At 45.5% G+C, this 22,292-nt stretch overlaps 1 protein-coding gene across 1 annotated transcript in view; it reads right to left on the minus strand.

Annotated features, from left to right (window-relative positions):
* PDSS2 (decaprenyl diphosphate synthase subunit 2) overlaps window positions 1-22,292 on the minus strand; it is a 613,264-nt gene that overhangs the window by 69,137 nt on the left and 521,835 nt on the right. Inside the window, exon 6 of the mRNA XM_069235439.1 lies at window positions 21,725-21,856. Coding sequence (XP_069091540.1) covers window positions 21,725-21,856 — 132 coding nt within the window. The remainder of the gene's footprint in view (window positions 1-21,724; window positions 21,857-22,292) is intronic.

Below are 22,292 nucleotides of genomic sequence, written 5' to 3' on the forward strand. Positions count from 1 at the left end.
ATGCCAACTCACTCAAACTCACCCTGAACACCGACCTTGTTCTCAAGAAACACACTGCTAAAATACAAGAATGGCCTAGTTCCAACTATCCCTGTTAAGAAAAGTGAAGCTGTTCCTTCAAGGAATAGACTTCAGATTTGCTGTTCAAGCCCCCAGAACTTTTTAATCTTCATGAAGGCAACACTCCAGTAACCTCTCTTCATAGGAGCACCCCACCCCAAATAAGGGCATTTTACACACCACACCAAGCCTTACCAGGCACCTGAAAAATATGACACGTCTCCCCAACCTAATGAAAGTCCACAGGTTCCCCTTGGGAAATGAACCATGTTCAAAACCACCCAAAAGCCATCACAACTAGCACCCTCACCTATTTAGTTGACCAGCTCACCATCTTCAGTGAGTCTTAATACACTTGAGGTCAGGACACTATGAGGCTAGAGACAATGAAAATCAAGCATTGGCGAAGCCAATAGGTCTTGCCTATGCAAGATCTATTTGGTTTGTTAATTTGTTTTAGCCATGTTGCACAGAAACACAGCTGAGGTGCAGCATGGCGAAAATATATATATATGTATGTAACCTGTGAGCAAGGAGCGGAGGCTCTGAAACGCGTCAGGATTTTTCTTTGCTGTATGCAGAATAAACACGCTGGTGAGAAAAGAGTTGCGGTACGTTGCTTTGTTGACGCTGAGGTGGTTCGGGTGTTTTGGCAACGCGTTGCTTGGATATGTAGGGCTTGCTATCCTGCTGTGGACTCGCCGCTATTAAGAGGCTGGAACCTAGCAGTTCCAATACTATATATATATATATATATATATATATATATAGAGAGAGATATATATATATATATGGGTGACTGAGTCACTTCCACACCGACTGGAAGCTGTCGGCCCAACTTCATCAGCTAGCTAGCAGCACCTCACCCAGAAAGTAAAGGTGATTTGTGGCAGCCTAAAACATGACCCTCTGACTCCTCAGGGAAGTCCTGGCAGAACAGACCATATCCCTTTCTCTCAGTTACACAAAGTCTGACACATGCGAAGGCAGACAAAGAGATAAACAATAAGTTTCAATATTTACTGAAGCAATTGCATTTGGTAATAAAAAGCATGAGCTGCGATTATTAGGAAGATAAGCCATAATACAGTGATGACTGTGACCATTAGAGAAAAACATAAAGACAGTCCCAACATCCTGATCTAATCATAAGATCTAGTATTTCCTACCAACCCCTAATGTTTAAACCTTAGAGAATAGCAGGCTTGGCCCTTCTGCCCATCTTGGTCTATGGAAGGAGCCCAGACTCCATACCTGAAAGGAGGTCAAGGGTTTGCCTACTGTTTGCTGGCAATCCTCCTGGTTGGTTGGAACGACAAGGCCAGGATCAACGAAGCTGTCAACAGATGGATGTACATTCCCACACGGCCATGGCTGGAATGCCCTCTACCCTACTTTGGCCTATGCAGAGTTTATCTAACAAAACTTGTTGTGTTCTGAGAACAGGCTTGCCATCATAATATGTCTAGGGTTTGAGTATGACTCCGTAACTCTTGCAGCAACAATACTGGGTAAACGATTGTGTAGCAATATGGCAACGTGAAGGAAGCCCTGTGGAGGTGGTGGTCCCCAGGGACCCCCTTTCTATTGTTTACTCTTTGCCCCGGGAACGTGGTAATCCCTGGGACAGCGGGGGGAGGGCAGGTGCCCACGTGTATTTATAAGTGTGAAGCCCCAGGGAGGTGGTGGTCCCCGGGGTGCAGGAGGGCCAGATGCCCCCCGCACTTCAATTTAATAATGCCCCTAAAACTTGGACTACCTGGGGGCTTAAAGAAAACGAAGCGCATGAGCCCATGCTTCCTTTTTTAAACGTTTTCACCAGATTCGTGGATCCTCTGCGAATTTTGATGAAAAGTTTAAAAAAATGCTTTTTAGCCTTGGGGGTGTCCCTCTTGGACCCCACCACCAGAGCTAAGGGGTCAGGGTGATTCTCACCGGGACCCTTTTCTTATTTTTAACGTTTTTTGTGGGACACGGCTGAAGCTAAGTTCCAACATGGTTGACAACACTTCCTTGTTGAAATGTTGGGTAGCCAATCAGATCTCAGTATGAGATCCAGAGGGGGCGTGAATCCTTTGAGTTACTAGATATACAAATTTTGATTTTCCTTAATTTCTCTAAAACTACTGAACGGATTTACGTCAAGAGCTACCTTTCTGACAAATTTGGCATAATTCAGTGCAATGGTTTTGGTGCTATCGATGTTCAAAATCCCTATGGAAAAATGAATGGGGAAATGTATTTTGGCACACCCCTTCTTTCCTCGGTCCCCGCTTGACAAATCACCCCGAGGGTTTCCAGACAGCAGCTGAAGTGAGCGTGAACGTTTTTTGGAAACTTTTGTGCAGATTCGTCAAGCGGCGCCAAAGATATCAGCAAAACAAAAAACTATTTTTCTATAGCAAGTAGGTCCTAACTATAACTACCTAGTGGTGATCGCCGTTAGGATTTACATATATATATATATATATATATATATATATATAATACTTCAACAGATGGACTGATGGCCATCTGACGGCTGCACCGATCCCGTCGAATGGATCCCAATTATCGAAGCAAATTCATATCCAATAAGCTCGTATTCAGTTCATAAATTTATTTTCTTATGCAGGTAACACAGAGTCCTGAAATGCAATGTCAACGCGTTTCGGCAATATATATATATAGTGCTTTGGCTGTTGTTTTCTTTCTACATATGTTTACTATAAACAAAGGAATTTTATGTTTTACTATTGTGTTTATGGCAGCGTACAGAGTATAAGGTACATATGTTGGAAGATGAAAATAAAGTAAGCTCCTGGAGTGCGTGTCGAAAGGATAGGGAAGGCAGAAATGGTTTGAAGTGCTTAGAAGAGCATTGATTTTGCCTATGCTGAACTTGTCCGGGTGTAATTTTCAGACACCGGGATACGTCTAGCAGAACATGCACTGCTGTCTGCTTTCATTCTAAGCAGCAACATGCAGGCTGGGAGGGGGCTTTTAAAAAACGTTATTTTAACCTCCAGCTGGGCCAAAGATAAAGGCTGAAGGCCATTAGGCCTCCTTTTGTGTCAAACTGATCCTGGCTGGGTGCGGTCTGGACTCTCACACTTAAATGCAGATGGAATGGAGGGAAAATAAAGGCTCACAGCTTGTAAGCACTTCAGAGAAGGTTAAGAGAGGCATGCTTTTGACTTTGTTCAGATCCTTTTTATTAGAGAAATGCATGCACTGTAAAAACGTCAGATTTATTGGTCTGTCAAATGACAATGTAAATACCACTATTTTCTTCCTTTTATAGTGCTACTCATCACAGTGCAGGGTGTCAGAGTGGTTTACTTATCATACAAATTATTAATTGACAATAAATCATGTAAATATATAAATCAAAGTGCAAGATATTTGTTGCATAAAACAGCGAGTGCTTTGCACTGATTCGAAGTATTATAATTTATTAACTGCAAGTCACAAAATGATCTCTATGGTAAAAGTAGTAAGCCACTAACATATCTAGCTAAAATAAAAATCTGTCAAACGCATTTAAGGGTTATGTTACAGCGTCATACACTGAAGCATAGATGGGGCACAACGCGAGCTACATGGGGAGAGTAATCTGCATTCCTCTTTCCTATGAACCCTCTCATTTTGAAGCCAGCGAAAGCAAAGTAAACACCAAGCTCCCTGGAAGACACAGATTAACATTTGACCTGTCTTTGAATGTCCAGAAATTGTGACAAGATAAGAACACGATTTAAAGGCCTGTTGCAGAAAGTGAGTTGTAGAAGAATAAAGTAAACAAGGTTTGGGCAAATGGAGAGACGAACACACGCTGGACAGCTGAAAGCAAATAAAGCCAGCAAATAGAAACCCAGAAAAATGTGAGTTATAAGCCACCAAGACAATGGTAAGCAACGGGTAGACTGCATGCCCAGGCCAGCTTTCTGAATGTCTCCAAAATGTTTTTAGCAAACCAGACAGCTGGGCTGTCTGGTAGGCTGTGACCTAAAAAAACTACGCTGATTAATTTTTATACCAGCCTACAGACCATCCTAGTATGCAGGATAAGTTACATGCATTTCTAATACACTGCAGCTATTTTCTTTTGTACAACTGCAGGTTTTCTGAACTGTGTATTGAGTATAGCCTCATTCAGAGGATTGTCACTACAAAGTGAGAATTTTAGAAAATAGTGCAGTCAGCGCCTTTCTATGCCTTCAGCATCTTTCCCTTAAAGTCGTCCCACATTACATTACATTATATATATATATAAACAAGGCCCTTTCAGGGTTAGAGTGACGCTTTTTGCCATTTTACAACTTGGCAAGAATGGCACTGTGTCAATCCTATGCTTAAAGATTTTGCTGTACAAATGGCAAAAGACTTTGTCCCTATCGAGCTCAGCTTTGATAGCACTGTGCTGATAGTATGCTTACAAATTTTGCTAGATAAACAGATATTTGAGGTGAGCAAATCTAGAGTGTCGCTGGTGTTGTAGGGTACTCCTTACTGGAGCTGCTCTCCACCAAAACTTGGGAACTACCCAGAGTTCTCTCTCTCTCTCTCTCTCTCTATACATATACATATATATATATATATATATATATATCCATATACATATATATATATATATATCAAAAACGAAGTTGTCCTCATGTGAAAGCGCACTCCCAACAGGTTATATAAACGGGAAGAAAAAGCAAAGCCGGCAACTCACAGTGAATTCTTTAAGCAGTTTCATTATTCCAGGCCTTAGGTAATAAAATCATCTCTGGACACGTGTTTCTAGGTCAATCCTTTCTTCAGCAGAGAAAAATATAAAAGTGTTTCACCCTCGTAGGTGCAGCCAGTGCTGGAAGTGTTCCAGGCATTTCTTTCTTACTGAAAAGACCGGCATGGCTTCAGCTTGTCTAATTACAGGCACCTACCTGGTTGATCCTGCCAGTAGCATATGCTTGTCTCAAAGATTAAGCCATGCACGTGTAAGTACACACGGCCGGTACAGTGAAACTGCGAATGGCTCATTAAATCAGTTATGATTCCTTTGATCGCTCCTTATATTTTTCCCTGCTGAAGAAAGGATTGACCTAGAAACACGTGTCCAGAGATGATTTTATTACCTAAGGCCTGGGATAATGAAACTGCTTAAAGAATTCACTGTGAGTTGCTGGCTTTGCTTTTTCTTCCTGTTTATATAACCAGTTGGGAGTGCGCTTTCACATGAGGACAACTTCGTTTTTGATATATATATATATATATATATATATATATCCACATATATACACACACACAACCTAGTGGCGGTCGGCACTATGTAATTTAATGTAGGGCCATGTTTCCACAGAAAAATAGTTTGGGACCATTTGCCGAATCTCCACAAAATTTTCCAACAAAAAGTGTGCTGTGATTCTTGTTGCACACGGAACGTTTTGGGGTGATCCGTCAAGCTGGGGCCGAGAGGTGTCAAAATAGTTGCACTTCTTAAATCCCATAGGACCTTTAGACTTGACTACAGCCCGAACAACTGGTCGGAATTAGATCAAATTTGGTAGAAAGCTAGGTTTTGGTACTCTTTTGCTTATCTGGTGTAAATCTGTTCAGTAGTTTTTGAGAAATTAAAAGGAAAATAAATTTGTACATCTAGGGACCCAGATCCTTGGCGATGCATTTACAAATAATGACAAGCTCTTGCAGGGAAATGCACAGCTCTGACTGGCTGCCAACACTTCAAACAAGAAAGTGTTGACAGGTATTATGGGACTACGCCTCAGCCGTGTTCCAGTAAAAAATGTGAAAAAAAGAAAAAGGGGCCAGGTAGGCACACTCTGACCACATAGCTCTGGTGGTGGGGGCCTAGAGGCCCCCCAGGGCTAAACAGCACTTTAAAAAACATTGCAGTGAATTTGCAAAATTAGCACATGTGCAGTAAAAATTTTTTAAAGTGGGCTCCCTGGCTTGCTTTTGTGAGCCCCCAGGAGGGCCAGGTCCCGGGGACATTTACATTTTTACTGCAGCAGGATCACCACCTCCCTGGGGATTATAATATGGGGGCCCTTATCCAACCGCATCCCCAGGGTCCACCACCTCCCTGGGGCTTTAAATCAATATAACGTAAGGGGCCGCACCCCCCCCCACACACAGCTTCAAACAGTTTAAATGGATGGAGGGGGCCTTGTTCCCCCCGCAGCCCCAGAGACCACCACCGTACTGGGGCTTTGGTCAAATTGTATGCAGGTGGTTGCGCAGCCCCCCCCCTCCCCAGGACCCCATGGACACCCACCTCCCAGGGCCATTTCTCAAAATATGTGTGGGGGGGGGGGCCACAGCTCCCCCCCCCCCCCGCCCCGGGGACCACCAACCCCTGTGGCATTTCTGAAAGTATGTGTGTGCCGCATGACCCTCCGCAGCCCAGTGGACCACCACCTCCCAGGGGCAAATAATAAACATAGAAAAGGGGGTCCATTTCGGACCCCACCAGCACGGGGACCACCATGTCCCTGGGGCTAAAAAGATTATTGGAGGGGGCCCTCTTCAAGGAGCCAATGATAGCCCTGAGGACCGCCATGCCCCAGTGCTGGCTCATGCTATGTCCCGGCCTGCACACCCCTGGGGCATAGCTGTTTGCTGTGGCTTGGCAGCAGCTTTGATAGCTCAGGTAAAGCCACAGCAAACAGCTCTCCCTCACTGCAAGCAGAGGTTTCCTAGGTCTTCCTGCCCACGAAGATGCAGGCAGGAAGATAGAGGAAACTGCTCTCACAAAGAGGGAGCTCAACCCCCCTATCCACCCTAAAAATTAAAATGAAATGTTTAAGCTGGACCTCAGGGCTAAGGTCCCCTGGGGCTGGGTTTGGCCTGGGAAGGGGGACCATGCGGGGTTGGATTATTACAGGGGTTGCTGCAGGGACTGGCCACAGATCATGAGGCATGAGTTATAGTTACTTGAGATAACCCTAACTATAGCAGATGCATTTCTATGGTTTTGTACGTTTGAACTATAAGCCTAACTATAACATCCCTGTAATCTTTGTTTTTTAAGTGAATATATATATATATATACATATATACATATAAACGTAATTATAATGTAATATTTTACAATTTCTAATTTAATTTATCTACTATCCTATAAATTGATTTTTAAAAATAAATTAATTTATTTACATTTAATTATGTCCGTTTTTACTCTACCTGTTTACTGGTTGTTGAAACAATTGATAAAAAGATATAGAAATAATAATTTACAATTTCATTTATTTGTAATAATTACACTGGTTTTACATTGAAAAGAATTAGATACGAAACAAATATTATTAAACAAGTAAATTATTATTACTTTTTACTTCACTATATTTTACTTAATGTATTTTGAACTATTCATCCCTCTTTCCTAGACAGACCGTACTATTCATATACATCCCTGAACTCTTGACTGCTAAACACTACCAGTTCATGAAACTTAAAACTTCTTACAGCCCCTATACACAACCCATAGCATAACCATAAAAACCTCTAACAACAGTTATGGGAAACACGGCGCAAGTGCAGACAGTCTGTGCATGTGCTATGTGGCCCATAACTGCGCTGCAGTGCACGCTCGGCCCAAAGACGTTGGCAGTGGCCGGGCGTGGCGCTGCTGGTGAGGGGCTGCACTGGCGCCAGCAACGGATCCAGGCCTCCCTCCTTTCACTGTCCGCAGGAGCCCGGGATCAGGGGCAGAAGGAGGCAGATTTACATGGTATATCCCCAGATTTGTGGCTTAGCTTTTTGTTGCTGTAGAACTTTACCCCTGCAAACTAGTGGCAAAGCGCATGTGCTCTGCCTCTCAACATGATTAAACTGGTATGCCCCTAACTGGTATATTTAACTTACCTGTAAATCTTTGATATATGGTCCCAATGTACCCAGGGCCTGTAAATTAAATGACACCAATGGACTGCAGCACCCACTGTGCCGCCCACTACAGTGAAAAACGTGGCTTCAGGCCTTCCAATGCAGCTAGACCTTTTTGTGCACAAACTGTATTGCTTTTACAATTGTGGTAGCACATGAACAAGTTATAAACAGACACATCCAGGATTATATGAAAAAGCATAATGGTCATTTCCCCTATGGGTTGCAGCAAACTATGACACTGTGTAAAGTCTGCCAGAAGCTCTTGGTCCTTAATTACAAACTAATAAATCAACAATGATAACAAACTAGGTCATAACAGACACATGTACAACCATGAGAGTGTAAAAAAAAGGGTGTGCGCTTGCTAGTCCCTGGTGTAGTCTCCTCCCTCCGTGTGCCCATAGGTGCCCATTTGAGGGAGCACCAAGCACATATCGGGCTGGGACTGGTCAGGTAGAGGGTTGTGATAGTGACTAAGGTCTTCTACTGAGGGAGGGGGGGTTGAGGCCTGATGTTTTTACTGGGATTTGATTATGGGTAAGATACCAGTTTGAGTCCCTGGATTAGAGCCCCTCAGCCAGGTAGGGCCTCCTTAAAGTTTTACAGCTCATATAGAAGTTAATCCCAATCCGTCACTGTGGTAACCCTGTGCAAACCCCTGACCTCCTGCCGCCGGAGGGCCACAGATTCAGCCTTACCCCATTTAAGTGTCGCTGCGCACCAGTGCTTTAGATTAGGCAGTGTGTTGGCTTTCTAGTGCACAGCTATGGATCTACCAACTATGAGCAGTGCCAGATCGAGAAATCGGTTAGTAGCCCCCCGCCTTCCTGTCCCTTGACAAGCCCAGAACCCCACTCTCCATAGTGCAGACGTTTGTTCGACCCGTGATTGCAGTCAATGCCTCTGTAACTTCCCGCCATAGTGTGGCCGCAATCGGGCAGCTCCGAAACCTATGAGCTATGTTTGCATCTGGCACACGGCATCTGGGGCAATGTGAGGTTGAACTGTAAATTTTGTGCAGGAGTGAGATATGCCCTGTGAAGAATATTATGATGGATGTACTGAAATTTGGCACTGTGAGTAAGCTTAGATGGGCATGCTATTGTCCTGTCCTTGTCTTTCTGGGACAATTCCCAGCTTATGTCCGACTCCCATTTCTGTCTTGTTGGCAGTAAGGGGTCCTGTGAAGTGCATGCTAATGATCGAGTGACTCAGGTAATAGGTCGACGGCCTACACCAAAAATGTGGACTATGTGTATATCAAGATGTGTGCTTGTGGTTCTGTATCCATTATCTGCCACAAGCGTTGCATTTCAGCTGTCTATTATATGCCAGGAAATGGCCAGCTGGCAGTTCACAATCCCTTTGAAGCTGTGCAAATGAGATGAGTGCACAGTTTTGAAATAGGGTGCCTAGTGTGTCCACACCGGCAGCTTCCCAGGTCACTAGGCCCTCCCTCCAAACTATTTTTTTTTTTTAAATCTGTTTATTAAACATAACATTCACATACCAGTACACTGGCTGTTTACAATTTATCTAATTTTTTGCTTGCATAAATAATCTTGCACGGCCACGTTGCATATTAACTGGTATGAAAGAGAAAGAAAAAAAAAAAAAAAAAAATTTCAAATTATAAACAAACATAAGATAATGCCAACAGAGCAGGGAAAAAGGGAAACATACAGCTTAAATACTGTGCGGCAACTACTTGCCGAGTATCAATGCAGCTAAGCACGACCAATGTCATTGATAATATTTGCAACCTCAAGCCGAGGTAGAGAGAGGTTAGAGGAAGGAATGCAGCTAATATATGTAAGTGTGTTTAGATCGAAGGACAGAGGTGGGGCAAGGATTGTGTTTTGTGGGGTTCAGCTGGATGCTGAGCCTAATTGGCATTAATCGAACTGGGTTTGACCTGCGTAGAGTCTTGTATGCAGTGGAAACAGCCTGGTTTGTTAGGTTAATACTTTGAGGATTAGAATGAGAGTGTCAGCAATGTCTATAATTGAGATTGAGGCAGTTCAAGTATCCTGCTGAACGTATCCACCTTGCTGTAAGATTTGTGTATGTTGCACTATTCACGGGGGGTGCAGGTCATCACGCGCTTCTATTGCCACCACGAAGGTATTCCAGACTTCAGGGCCCACTTCGATGAGACCTTTACGTTGCAATAGATTGAGTGTCTGCGCCTCGGCCTGCGAGCGACTATGTAGGTCGTGCAGCCAAACCGAATGGGACGGAACATGTGGAGCCTTCCAATGTGTTGCAATCAGACATTTGAAGACAACAAACGCTAAGTCTATGAATCTGTGTGTCTGTTTATCTCCCTTAGTGCGATGACGTATGCCCAGTAAGCAGGACTCTGGTATGGGGGATAATGCGAGGGATGAAATGTCTGCTGTAACGTTTGTAACTCGGTGCCAGGCTGAGTTTATTGAGTGACAACTCCAAACCATGTGGTAAAAGTCGGCTGCCGGGGTAGCACATCTTGGGCACGACGGAGTTGTGTTCGGGTATATTCTTAGAATGCGGGCTGGGGATAAATAAGCATGGTGAATATAATTAAATTGGGTATAGCGTAAGCGAGGATTACGGGATATTGATTTGATCGTTGCAAGAGCTGCGGTCCAGGTTTTTTGTGGTAATGGCGTAGGAAGGACCATGTCCCAGCGTGCTTTAGCGTGCGGCAGGGTAGTGCAAACTGCTGCTAATAGTATTTTGTATATTTTAGTTATGGTACCTTTTGCGCTACCTATTGTAAGGATAGTAGTGAATAATGGGGACTCAGGGGGTACATTATTGCCGAGGCCCCAGATCTTGTTTAGCAGTCGTTTAATGGCGCTGTATGTCAAAAAGGCCCCATTGTGCATCACCCCGGCAGACACCAGTTCCGTAAAGGAGTACAGCGCGGAATGGGAGTATAGATCGCCTACCTTCAGTGTATTTATATCCCATGTGTTATGATGTATTGAAATAATTTGGGTGCCCGGCAATTGAAACAGCGGTATCAAGGGTGAATAAGGCGGGGAGGGGGACTTGCCATGGACATATCTGTACCAGCAAAAGCGAGCTGCTTCCATCAGTATGTGTTTCGAGGGTAAGGAGTGAGGGGTAGATAACAATGTGAGCAGCAGCCCCTTGGGGGCCATACATGACTGCAGCAGTGCGCCCTCAGCGGAAGGGGTATCCTGCAGCCATCCAGCCAGCCACGACAGTTGAGCGGCCGCGTAGTATCTTTCGAGGTTAGGCATGCCCAGCCCGCCCATTTCCTGCGGATGTTGTGTTATGGTTAATGCTACTCTTCGTCTATCTTTGCCCCAGAGTAGGTCGGTTAATATTGAATGTAATTTATTAAAGAAGGAACGTGGCAGGCACACTGGCAGGGCAGTAAAATAATATAGGAACCTCAGGAGGATAATCATCTTGGTTATTGCTACCCGGCCCAACGGGGATAAAGGGAGTGAGCTCCAGAATGGTATCGAGCTGCGAGTGGATCTCACCACTCTGTCAATATTGCCCTCTTTTAAATTTGTAACAGAATGGTAAATCTGCACCCCGAGGTACTTAATGGTTGTATATGACCACGGTAGTTTATATTGCGGAAGTGTTATATGTGCATCAGTCGGGTTGGAGATAAGAGGGAAAATACTGGATTTGGACCAGTTGACGTGAAGTCCAGAGGCGAGGGCGAAGGAGTCCAGCAATTTCAACACCTCTGACATGGAGGTAGAATGATTACGCAGATAAATCAGGGCATCATCTGCATATAGAGATATGATATGATAGGTGTTAGATTCCGGGATGCCCCATATATGCGCGAAGCTACGTAGTTTAATTGCCAGTGGCTCCATGGCAATGGCAAACAGCAAGGGGGACAATGGGCAACCCTGTCTGGTGCCTCTACTTATGGCAAATGCTTCGGAGATAATGCGACCATTTTTTACACGTGCTGTGGGCTTAGAGTACAACGTCCTGATCCAGTTTATGAAGCCAGGTCCGAAGCCGAACGCCCTGAGTGTGCAGATAAGATAATTCCAGCTTAGTGTGTCAAACGCTTTTTCAATATCTAGGGAGAGGGCGACCGCTTCGGTGTTTGTGTTGTTATGCATTATATGGAGCAGCCTCCTAATATTTAGGAAGGTGCTCCTGCCGGGGATAAAGCCGGACTGGTCTTGATGTATCAGACTCGGTAGGTAGGGGAGAAGCCTATTCGCTAATATTTTCCCTAGTAATTTGCAGTCTGTATTTAGGAGGGAGAGCGGTCTGTATGATTTAACATCAAGTGGGTCCCGACCAGCTTTTGGAAGGACCACTATTAAAGCTTCGCGCATAGAGTCTGGCATTTGCAAATTACGGTACGCCTCATTGAACACTTCTACGAGCGGGGGCAGGAGATGACTCGCATGAGAGTTCAAATATTCCACCGGGAGTCCATCCGATCCGGGGGTTTTACTGCGCGCCATTTGTGCCAAAGCTGAGCGCAGTTCTTCAATGGTAATGGGGCCATCTAGAATATGGGTGTTATCGAGGATAAGTTGGTTTTGAGAGACTAGTTGTAATATATCAGTTAGGTGTGATTCCGGCAGAGGGGGGGGGAGACGTATAAAGTGTGCGATAATATATGAAAAAGGCTTCATTAATGCCAGACTGAGTGTTAACGATGACGTTGGGGTTTAAACGTATCGCGCCGATAGGTGTTGGCTGTGAGGGCTGTCGAGTCAGCCAAGCTAATAATCTGCCGGATCTGTCTCCTTCAGCGTGCTGTCTTGATATATAATGTCTGTAGTCATGTTTGCTTAGCCTAGTATCTGCTTCGTTATGGGCGGCCCTGAGCGAATTCAGTGTTGTTAGTATGGACTCGTCCCCGACAACCGCAGCCTCCGCATTGCGGATTTTTACCTCTAGTGTTTGTAGCTCTTTAGTGAGTACTTTTCTCACCCCTACCGTGGCTGCGAGGCAGTGTCCCCTTATCACCACTTTGTGGGCATCCCACTCTATAGAGCGGGATGATGACGAGTTTTTATTTATCAGGAAATAATCAGCTAATATTTTAGCTATATCTGTTTGAAAGGGGGGATCTAAAAGGGCTTCCGGCTGTAAACGCCACGTTGGTATGCGGGTGTGCATGTGACCCCAAGCTATTGTTACACATAAAGGATTATGATCTGATATAGTGCGCGCTAAGTATTCCGATCCGCACACCTTCTGAATCACTGTTGCAGATACAAAAACCATATCTATTCTGGTATACAGCTTATGTACAGGGGAATAATAAGAGTATTCCCGTTGGGCAGGATGGGACGTCCTCCATACTTCGCTCAGGCCATTGTTTAAAGCCCAACTTGCTAGTGCTTGAGAGGCACGATTGGAAGGAGCTGAGGTAAGCGGGGGGAACGAGCGGTCCTTTTGAGTGTCTAAGACACTGTTAAAGTCTCCTCCCCAAACGCATTCCAACGTAGGGTCATTAAGGGTGCCGGTTGAAAGTGTAGATAGGAAATCTCGCTGGTCTGCATTTGGGGAGTACAGTGCAACTAGGGCTAAAGGGGATCCATCTAGTATGCCCTCAACTATCACGTGGCGACCATTTGAGTCACATTATGTGCGAGACACGTGAATGGAACCCCGGGGGCGATCCAAATCGCTACCCCACGGGCAAATGATGAAGAAGTTGTGCCATGCAACTGCCCCTTCCATTTTGAGCGTGTGTTTTCTAGCGTAGCTTTAGAGAGATGTGTTTCTTGCAATAATGCTATATGTATCTGATGTCTCTTAAGAAAGGCGTAAACCCTCTGACGCTTCCGTGGGGTTGCCATGCCTCTAATATTCCATGTGAGCACTTTGTATTTTGCTATACTCTGATGGGTTTGAGTGGCCATGATATTTTTGTGGTTTTCGTATGTCCAGGGGAATGAGTGTCTGCTGACCATGACATAAAAACATTGTGACATGCGCACGCTAAGGTTGGGTAACCTATATCAGCGATATTGCGAGCTGTAGTCCTATTGCTATGATAATCATGACATGTACATTTGCTGCTGCATTTGCAATTAACTAACATGTGATAAAACCAACAATTAAATAAAAGGGAGCACACTAAAACAACACACAATAACAACTGAATTGAAAAATAGTAATCTATTCCAGCATTTGCTGGCATGAGAGAATGGTCCATATGGAGCAGGGGGGTGTCGGGAAGCATTGATACAGAGTCTAGGGTTTACCTTGCCCTGTTCACTTGTGGTGAAGAGTGTGCCGCCCAGGGGCACAACCGAATCACGCGGCGTAGCAGGTAGATGCCGATGGCGCTCAGAAGGAGGTGTGATAGTATTGTAATACTGTCCACGATCTGTAAGCACCAGTAGGGTCCAGCTGTTTAGCAGATATCATCTGCTGTGCGTGGTGTGAGGGTAGGGCCACGTGTGGATTCAGCTGAGTCAGAGTTTACATCTTGTTCTTGCTCAACGTCCGCTTGTGTAGAGGAGGCAGTAGGTGACGCGTTAACAAATCTGGATGTGGCTCGCAGAAGTCGGGAGCGTTCAGTTTGCGCTTGTTCAGGCGAGGGCTTCGCGCCTTGTTTCTTGCGCTGTCTACGACCTGACGTGGAGGAGGGTCTATCGGCTCCCAGAGCATTTGTGTCTAACGGATCGGCTAGCCCCTTGGCATGTAGCCAGGTCCAAGCATCCTCTGGAGAAGTAAAAAAGAGTGTGCGAATGTCATCTTGTATCCGGAGTCTGGCAGGGAACAACAGCGCATACTTGATGTCGTGTTTTCGGAGACACGCCTTAACATGGTAGAAAGAGTTGCGTTTCTTCTGTACTTCTGCTGTAAAATCTGGGTAGGCTGTAATCACACCATCTTCGAAGCTTACCGGACCAGATTTGCGGAATAGCTGTAGGATAAGATCTCTGTCACGGTAATTAAGGAGCCTCACTATAAGCGGACGTGGTTGTGAGCCAGGAGGGGGAGGCCTGGCAGGAATCCTGTGTGCTCTTTCGACAGAGAAGAACTTCGGGATATTATCCTTCAGAATAGTATCAGTAAGCCATTTCTCTATAAATAGTTCAGCACTGAGGCCCTCGGCGCGCTCGGGGAATCCCACCATACGGATATTGTTGCGGCGGGATCTACCCTCTGCATCCTCAGCTCTGCGTTTTAAAGAGTCCACCTCTGTCGATAAGTGAACTAGTTGCGATTGGAGATCTTTCATCGAGCGGGGGATAGCCACAGTATCTCTTTCAAGTTCCGATACCCTATCAGCTAGTGCGTGTTGGTCAGTGCGAAGTATGTTAAGATCTTCATTACCGAACCTATTTTAGCTTCCAGAGTAGTTTTAGTGTCTAGAATGGCTTGTAGTATCTTTTCGAATTGTGATGTGTGTGATTGTAGGGTCAATTCTAATTTCTGAAGTGCCACTTGTGTGTTGGCGTAGGGCTCTGAGGAGGATGAGGTGGCGTGTTCCATCTTGCCCAGAGGTGCACGTGGGGTTTTTGGTTTGACCATTTGGCAAGTACAGGAGCCCTTAGACGTTAGCGTGCTGAGAAAACACGAAGCAGTGCGCACGATCTAGTCGAGTGTCACGCCAGTTCGAGCCTAGACGTTGAAAAGGAGCAAGGCCAGGAACAAGCAAGGCTTTGGATAGCTAAGAGCCTGGTATTTTTGCTATCACTTGTGTCACTTAATAATGACAGGGCTAGTATGAATTTATAAGACTGGTGGAATAGGGAGCAATACGCTGTGCATTGTGACAGAAGTTACAGCAGCACATGGGAACTAGTGTCCCAGGAGGGATGATTCGTGCGTGTGCGTCCTACCACACGGTAACTGTTAACAATAGGCACTTCACTTATAGACAGCCAGGTCCATTATGTGTTTTCCCCTCTCCCAGATAGCTGACTTCGTGATACCTCGGTCTCCCAGAGGTGAAGCACGGGCCAATGCAGGACAAGGATACGTACAGTAGGGGCTGCGGCTGTGGTCCCCTGTGCTGGTGTAGCAATCCGCATTGATTCAGTGCGTTTAGTTGGCTACAATTTATCATCCAACGTGGCCTACGACACTGGAGCCAGTTATTTAGTGAACCTGTTTTCCCGGACTGCTCTGTGCAGGGAGCAGGGATGCCACAGGTCGATGCCGCCCCCACAGCAACAACGCAGAGTGAGTTTACGGGGTGCGCGCCCCGATACGACGCGCCATTGCACAGCGCCACCCACGCGCCAGCGGGCCTTTTATGGCAGAGTTAGGCGCTGTTGTTTGCAATTTGCAATGGATGCAGAGGTGTTACGTATTGGCCGCCGCCTGTTGGGCCCGTTGATGCGATGGATTAATCAGTAGCCAGAGCGCGGGGTGCCATGCAGCTGTGGGTGAGTAGAGGAAACCAGAACACAGTCATCCACACCGGCTTCTCATCTCGGTAATTATGGTGGGGGGGAGGGCCTAACTTGACAGGATTCGGCCCGCGAGGGGCTCCGCCGCGGTGAATAAAATAAATTCCAGCCGGCACAGTTCCGTGTAAAGTTCACGATGGCGCCTTCCGTGCATGCGGCGCAAACCCCAGGCCACACCAACAGGAGACGTGTTCCGTGCGGTCCGACCTCAAGGAAGGCCACGGAACGGTGTGTTACCGCAGAACAGCAAGAGAGTCACAATGCGGGGAGCCCCATCCACCGGGTGTAAAACAGGTAAGCCTGCTCCGGCAGGGCTTATCTCGCTAAGATGGCGCTGTAACGTAGGTGGCCTGGACGGCACCGCCCCTCCAGAGCGCGCACCCCGGCGCCCCCCACCACCGGGTAAAAACGAAGGTGCTGTGTCGCCTCAGCAGCACGCGAACCCGTGTTCTGGGACCGGGTCGCGGGTGGTTCCGTGTAGCGCTCGCCGCGAGCGCGTTGTCTGCAGCGCGATCACGGCCTCAATCCAGCCGAACGCCAGCCGTGCGAGTAGCGCGTCTCCGGCCGCGATCAACGATGCCGCCCCCGGGCAGCCCCCTTAGCGGCAGTCGGACCCCCTTACGGGGGGGGCTCGGGCGCCTCAAACAGGATCTTTTACCGGGCCAGGGATCGGAGCTGCAGTTATGCTGCCGCTCCGGTCGCCATCTTGGCCACGCCCCCCCTCCCTCCAAACTAGACCTCAGAAGGGTCATATGGAGCTGGTATGAATCGCCGGCATGTATGGCATCAGGTCTGGCATCAGTCGCAGGCTCTTGTGGAAACTGTTGTGTGGCATGTGTAAGAAAGAATTAGACCCACAGGGCACTCTATCCTGAGGTAGGAAAATTTTGCGCACCAAGCACAGCACTCTGACTGCCATGGGCATTACCTTTTCCTCCAGCAAGCGTCCCGCTAGCCAGCTACGGGGCCACTGTAACTGTGCAGCGAAGTAATAAGGTTCGATATTGGAGGCACCAAACCCACTTTTTCCACTAGGAGCTGCAATTTATACAGTGCTACACAGCACCTCCCTTGTTCCAAAGGGAGCCTCCCACCATGCCATGCAGGGAAAAGAATGTGCTGCCGGGTATGTACACTAGAAGGTTCTGTAAGATAAGTGCAGGAACATTACCATTTTAACTAGTGATACTCTTCCCTAGACTTTGAAGGGGAGTGTGCTCCAAACTGTCAGTTGGAGGTGAAGGGAGACAATAGCTCTGGTGAGGTTACCGTCAATTAGGTTCCGTGTATTGTGGTACATCAGAATACCTAAGTATGGGGAAATGTGTGGTTCCCAACAGAGAAGGTGCGTATCCACAGTCAAGGGTTGCGGTAGGCAGTCAGGGCTGAGTGGGAACAGACATAACTAAAACCAATTGACCCCCCCAGGGCTGATACCACCCGGAACTCTATCAGAATGTCTCTGAGCTCCACTATCCTGCTACGTAAATCTCAGATGTAGACAATGTGAATTTCATCATTGATCGGGATGCCCCACCCCCGTTGTATGAGCCACTGTTCCACTGGCTCCATCATCAGAGCAGAGAGGGGAAAGTGGGCATCCCTGTCACATCCTTCTGCTTATCTGTATAGGGTCTTGGATAAACTGTCCAGTTGTCACACAGGCAATTAGGTCTGTATAGAAAAGTTTAATGAGGCACTGGAATCTGCTGTCAATACCCAGAGATAAGGTCACAAATATGAACTCTCAGTCTATTGTATCGAATGATCGCTCTAGGTTCAATACTAGGCAAGCCGTGTATGGCAATAGGGCCGGTGTGAGTGCCATCACCCTACAGAGCCTGCATATTCTGAGTGGTGGACCTCCCATGAATTAAATCACTCTGGTCTTTATGGACCACAGAAGGAAAACACTCGAGAAGTTGCCCTGCTATTACCTACCTGAATTTTACAATTGGTCCCTAGCATGGATAATGGACGATAAGATGTCAGCTCTAGGGGGTCTTTGTTGGGCTTTAAAAGAGAGATGATGAGGGATTTGCAAAGTGATGGTGGAAGTCAACCTTCCAATAGTGCACTTTGATTCCTTTTAAGCATTTTAGGGACCAAGAGGTCCTCACAGGCGTTGAAGAACTCAAATGGGACACCGTCCAGGCCGGGTGTTTTACATGTGGGGGAGCCATGAATGGCCCTCCCGATCTCTTGCTCTGTAATGGGCACGTTTAGTTACTTGTGAGCAGCAGGGTCAACAACCGGTAGCGTGATTTAGTCTAGAAAGTCTAGGACATGGGCTGTGCAATTTACTTCAAGGGGATCGTATAGGGTCTGGTAATGGGTAGTGAACGCTGCATGTATGTCTGTTTGACTGGTTCCTAGGCATGTTGGTGACCGATGAATGATGGTGACTGGGGCAGCTGCTGTTGCACTAGCAAGCATGTCAACAGGTGACCGGGCTTGTCCCCCTCTGGTGCATTTTTGTCTGGAGGGCCTGCAGTCGAGTCATCTAAGTTGTTCAATTAATTGGACATAGTGCTCCTAGGCTGATGCAAGCGCCTGTTGAGTGGCAGTGTCTTTGCAGGTCTCAGCTTCTAATGTACCCAGGGATGTCTCTATCCGGACCAGATCCTCGTGAAGGTCCGCTCACACCCCACTATCGCACTGATGTACTGTCCCCGAAGCATGACCTTTAGTGCCTCCCATTCGATGGGGCTAGATGCAGCTGTGCCCCACTTCTCTGTTAGGTACTGTGACAATGCCTTGTAGGCCATGTCGTGGAAGACTATTTTTTCCAGCATGGTTAGCTGCAGGCAGCATGTAGGACTAGGTGGACCTGAAGTGTCTCAATCTAGGTTGCAGTTAGAGAATATATACATATATACATCAAATTATATATGTAATAATATAACTCTTGTGTAGCTTAAAATATTTAAGAATGCGTAGCTAAGATTAAAGTCAGAAAGGGTTGCAGGAAGTCAATCTAGATCTTTTTAAAGAAATTACGTCAATTCATGTCAAAATAACTTTTTCAAATCAAACGTCTCAAGTGTATTTAATATTGCTTCAAGCACTGATTTCCTCATGCAGCCATTACACGCTCGCCTGTACAGCATTCTACAGTCCTTCATCCCCAGAGAACAGATAAATACTGAATGAGGTGAATAGAAGAATATTTTATTTATATCACCAATTTAGCGTGTGAACATGAGCCTTCGGGTGCAGATGCCGCAGTTAAGACCTAACAAACATTTACAGCAGTACAACACGAGGCCAGAAATATAAGGAAGCAACAAGACAAAACATGCGAGGAAAAAGCAGGGATATTTATGAGCTCGTTGACGACTTTAAGGAAAAAAAACACCCCAAAAAGTATGCATTGTAGCACCATAGGACAAAACACATCCTAATACGTAGGAACCGTAACAGCCATAATAATAACAATTATCAAAAGTCTCACTATGACAATTTACGATCACTTCATGAACGTAGCTTATGAAAGCAAGAAAATATAACTGTGTTGTGTCATGTCTTTTTCTGTCATTTTCAGTGTGCTAATACCATGACGTCATTAACATGTAAAAATAATTATACGAGAAAATGTTGTTTTTAAAATGTCGTGCAAGTGACAGTAAAACGCCACTATGTGCAATTTGGTAACACCTAAATAAGAAGTAACATGGGAATGGAAATAAAGAACGAAAAATGAAGAAATGAATAACAACTAGAACACAAACAAAGAAGACTCCCAAAAATGTGCTTCAAAAAATTAAGAAGCCTCTCGGAAGCACCCAGCTCCATCACACTGATGCTGTATAGCCTGCCTCAATATGGAGGTACCCGTCGAGGAACGCAAGAGAGACTGTGGCTAAGATGTGGAACATGTGCATATTTAGCATGTGACTGGCCTGCGAAATTAGGTCAATTTTACATACTGATCCCAGATCCCATATTAACATTCACAGGAGACTAAAGAGTTTTTTTCTCGGTCTCTGGGACCATCTATGGTATATGGTTTTCATTAAACAGCTCCACAACTTGGATACCAAGATTTGGCAGTTTTTTTTCTAAATGTGAAAATGAAGCTTGAATGAATGAATGTACTTAAATTTAAAAAACACACTTGAACAAATGGTGTGTCTCTGGGCAGGTTTGCCAAAGGGGCTGCCTAAAGAAAGAAAATCAATTAAAAAATGATAGCCTCTGCCTCGAGGATTAAATCAATACTCATCTCCAGGCACGTGTAAGAACCATAACTTTCCGGACAGCGGTGGCGTTATGACCAACCAAGGACCGAGTACCACAAAGGGAGAATCCAAGGTTTTAATGAGTTAAGCACTTATTGTTGATATGTCAACATAACTTCAATTGCCAGTTCGATAAAATGAGAACCACTAAGTTGTAACTCAGTAACATCACTTGTTACTACTTAGAAATGGGCACATGAAACCAACACTCAAAGATAAATTCAATGTAGATACAAAAAATCTAAAATAAGGTAACAAATAAAATGCCTCAGGAACCTCAACCTGGCGATCAGTGGTATGGTAACTAACACAAAAAAAACCCTGCTCATGGAAGCAACAAGATGCCTCTAGATGACAAAGCATTCCTATCAATATAATAATAAATCAATCAATATGGAAGCTGGGATTATTAGGCTCAAGTGAATTTGGTATTTATGGCTACTCTTTACCAAAATAAATTAGCCAAGTCCTGATCTCTCAAGACAGCAATCCCTCATAAACTGTGACGCTCAAGTGAAAATCAGACAAATGGCACCTAGGGGAAGTTGAATCAGACTATCAAGTAGCGCAATGTCCCTCTTTGATACACTGAATAGATGATGAGAACTCTGGAGCAGAAAGGAGTTCTGTGCCAACCAATCTGAGGTTCAAAACCGAAACACTGGTGCCTAGCTAAACTCACTTTGCTCGGCTAAGTGAGCAAAGTGCTCGCTGAAGACAGCTGGCGAGGCCACAAGTGAGAATCCTGGGTACGGCCAAATCTCATTTCTTTCTTCTGAGGGTGAGAAACGTGTACTATTTCATGGTCGAATAGCATCATGAAACCTAACAAAACTGCAGCATTATCATGTACGAAAAAGCTCATGATATCATACTTTTCCCTGTTTGGGGCACTGCTGTACACAATGGACTCTTCCACTACAGACTGAAGTTAAACAAAAAATGTGGCTTGAAAATAACTGAGAGGAGTCTGGTGTGGTAGAGTCTCACAAAAAGCACCCACAGCGACAGTTCTCTCATGAAAAGGTTCAGTCAAAAGAACTAACCAGCACATCCAAAAGCATTACTCTACAGAATAACATATGAAAGAGAGCAACAAAATCCCTTCTCCATGTTCAGACCAGTAGCAGCACTGAGTAACAATTGAATTTTAGGAGATTGTTGTACCTCTTCGATCTGATGGACCCACGCCTCTCGACCAACAAACTCCTGATGCAGGACCACTGGTGCTGAATTGAAACTGAAGGGCGAGGGGCCAGCTGACTTTTCTTTCACAAAGGGCAGAAGGTCAGAGCTTAGCTGTAGGGAAGAAAATAAAAATAGAACATGATGGCATCAAGGCATTCTGTGTAAGTCTACGTTCTTGAGCAAAAACATCTAAAGAGCTGCAGGAAATTTGGTGATGTGGCAATATTCAAGGTCACCTTCTCTAGCATACTAGGCATTACTTCAAAGCGTGATATTTATATGTTGCAATTTAGGCTATATTAGAAGGTTCTTATGTAGCAAAACTGAGGCTATTTACAAGACCTCATACTGCAGTTTGGTTGCCTTTGATTAGCAGAGTGAGGGGGATGCTGGGGGTTTACATAGAGGGGAAGCCACACATAGGGGGACTATTGAGACTTACAAGTACCCCCACCACCCAAGTAAAGTCAGTGGGGTGTATGTTTAAAAATAATGGCTTCACAGCAAACTACCTTTTTGTTTTTTCCTGGGACTCTTTTGGCAGTCT

This window comes from Pleurodeles waltl, chromosome 5, assembly GCF_031143425.1.
Source record: "Pleurodeles waltl isolate 20211129_DDA chromosome 5, aPleWal1.hap1.20221129, whole genome shotgun sequence".
NCBI lineage: Eukaryota > Metazoa > Chordata > Amphibia > Caudata > Salamandridae > Pleurodeles > Pleurodeles waltl.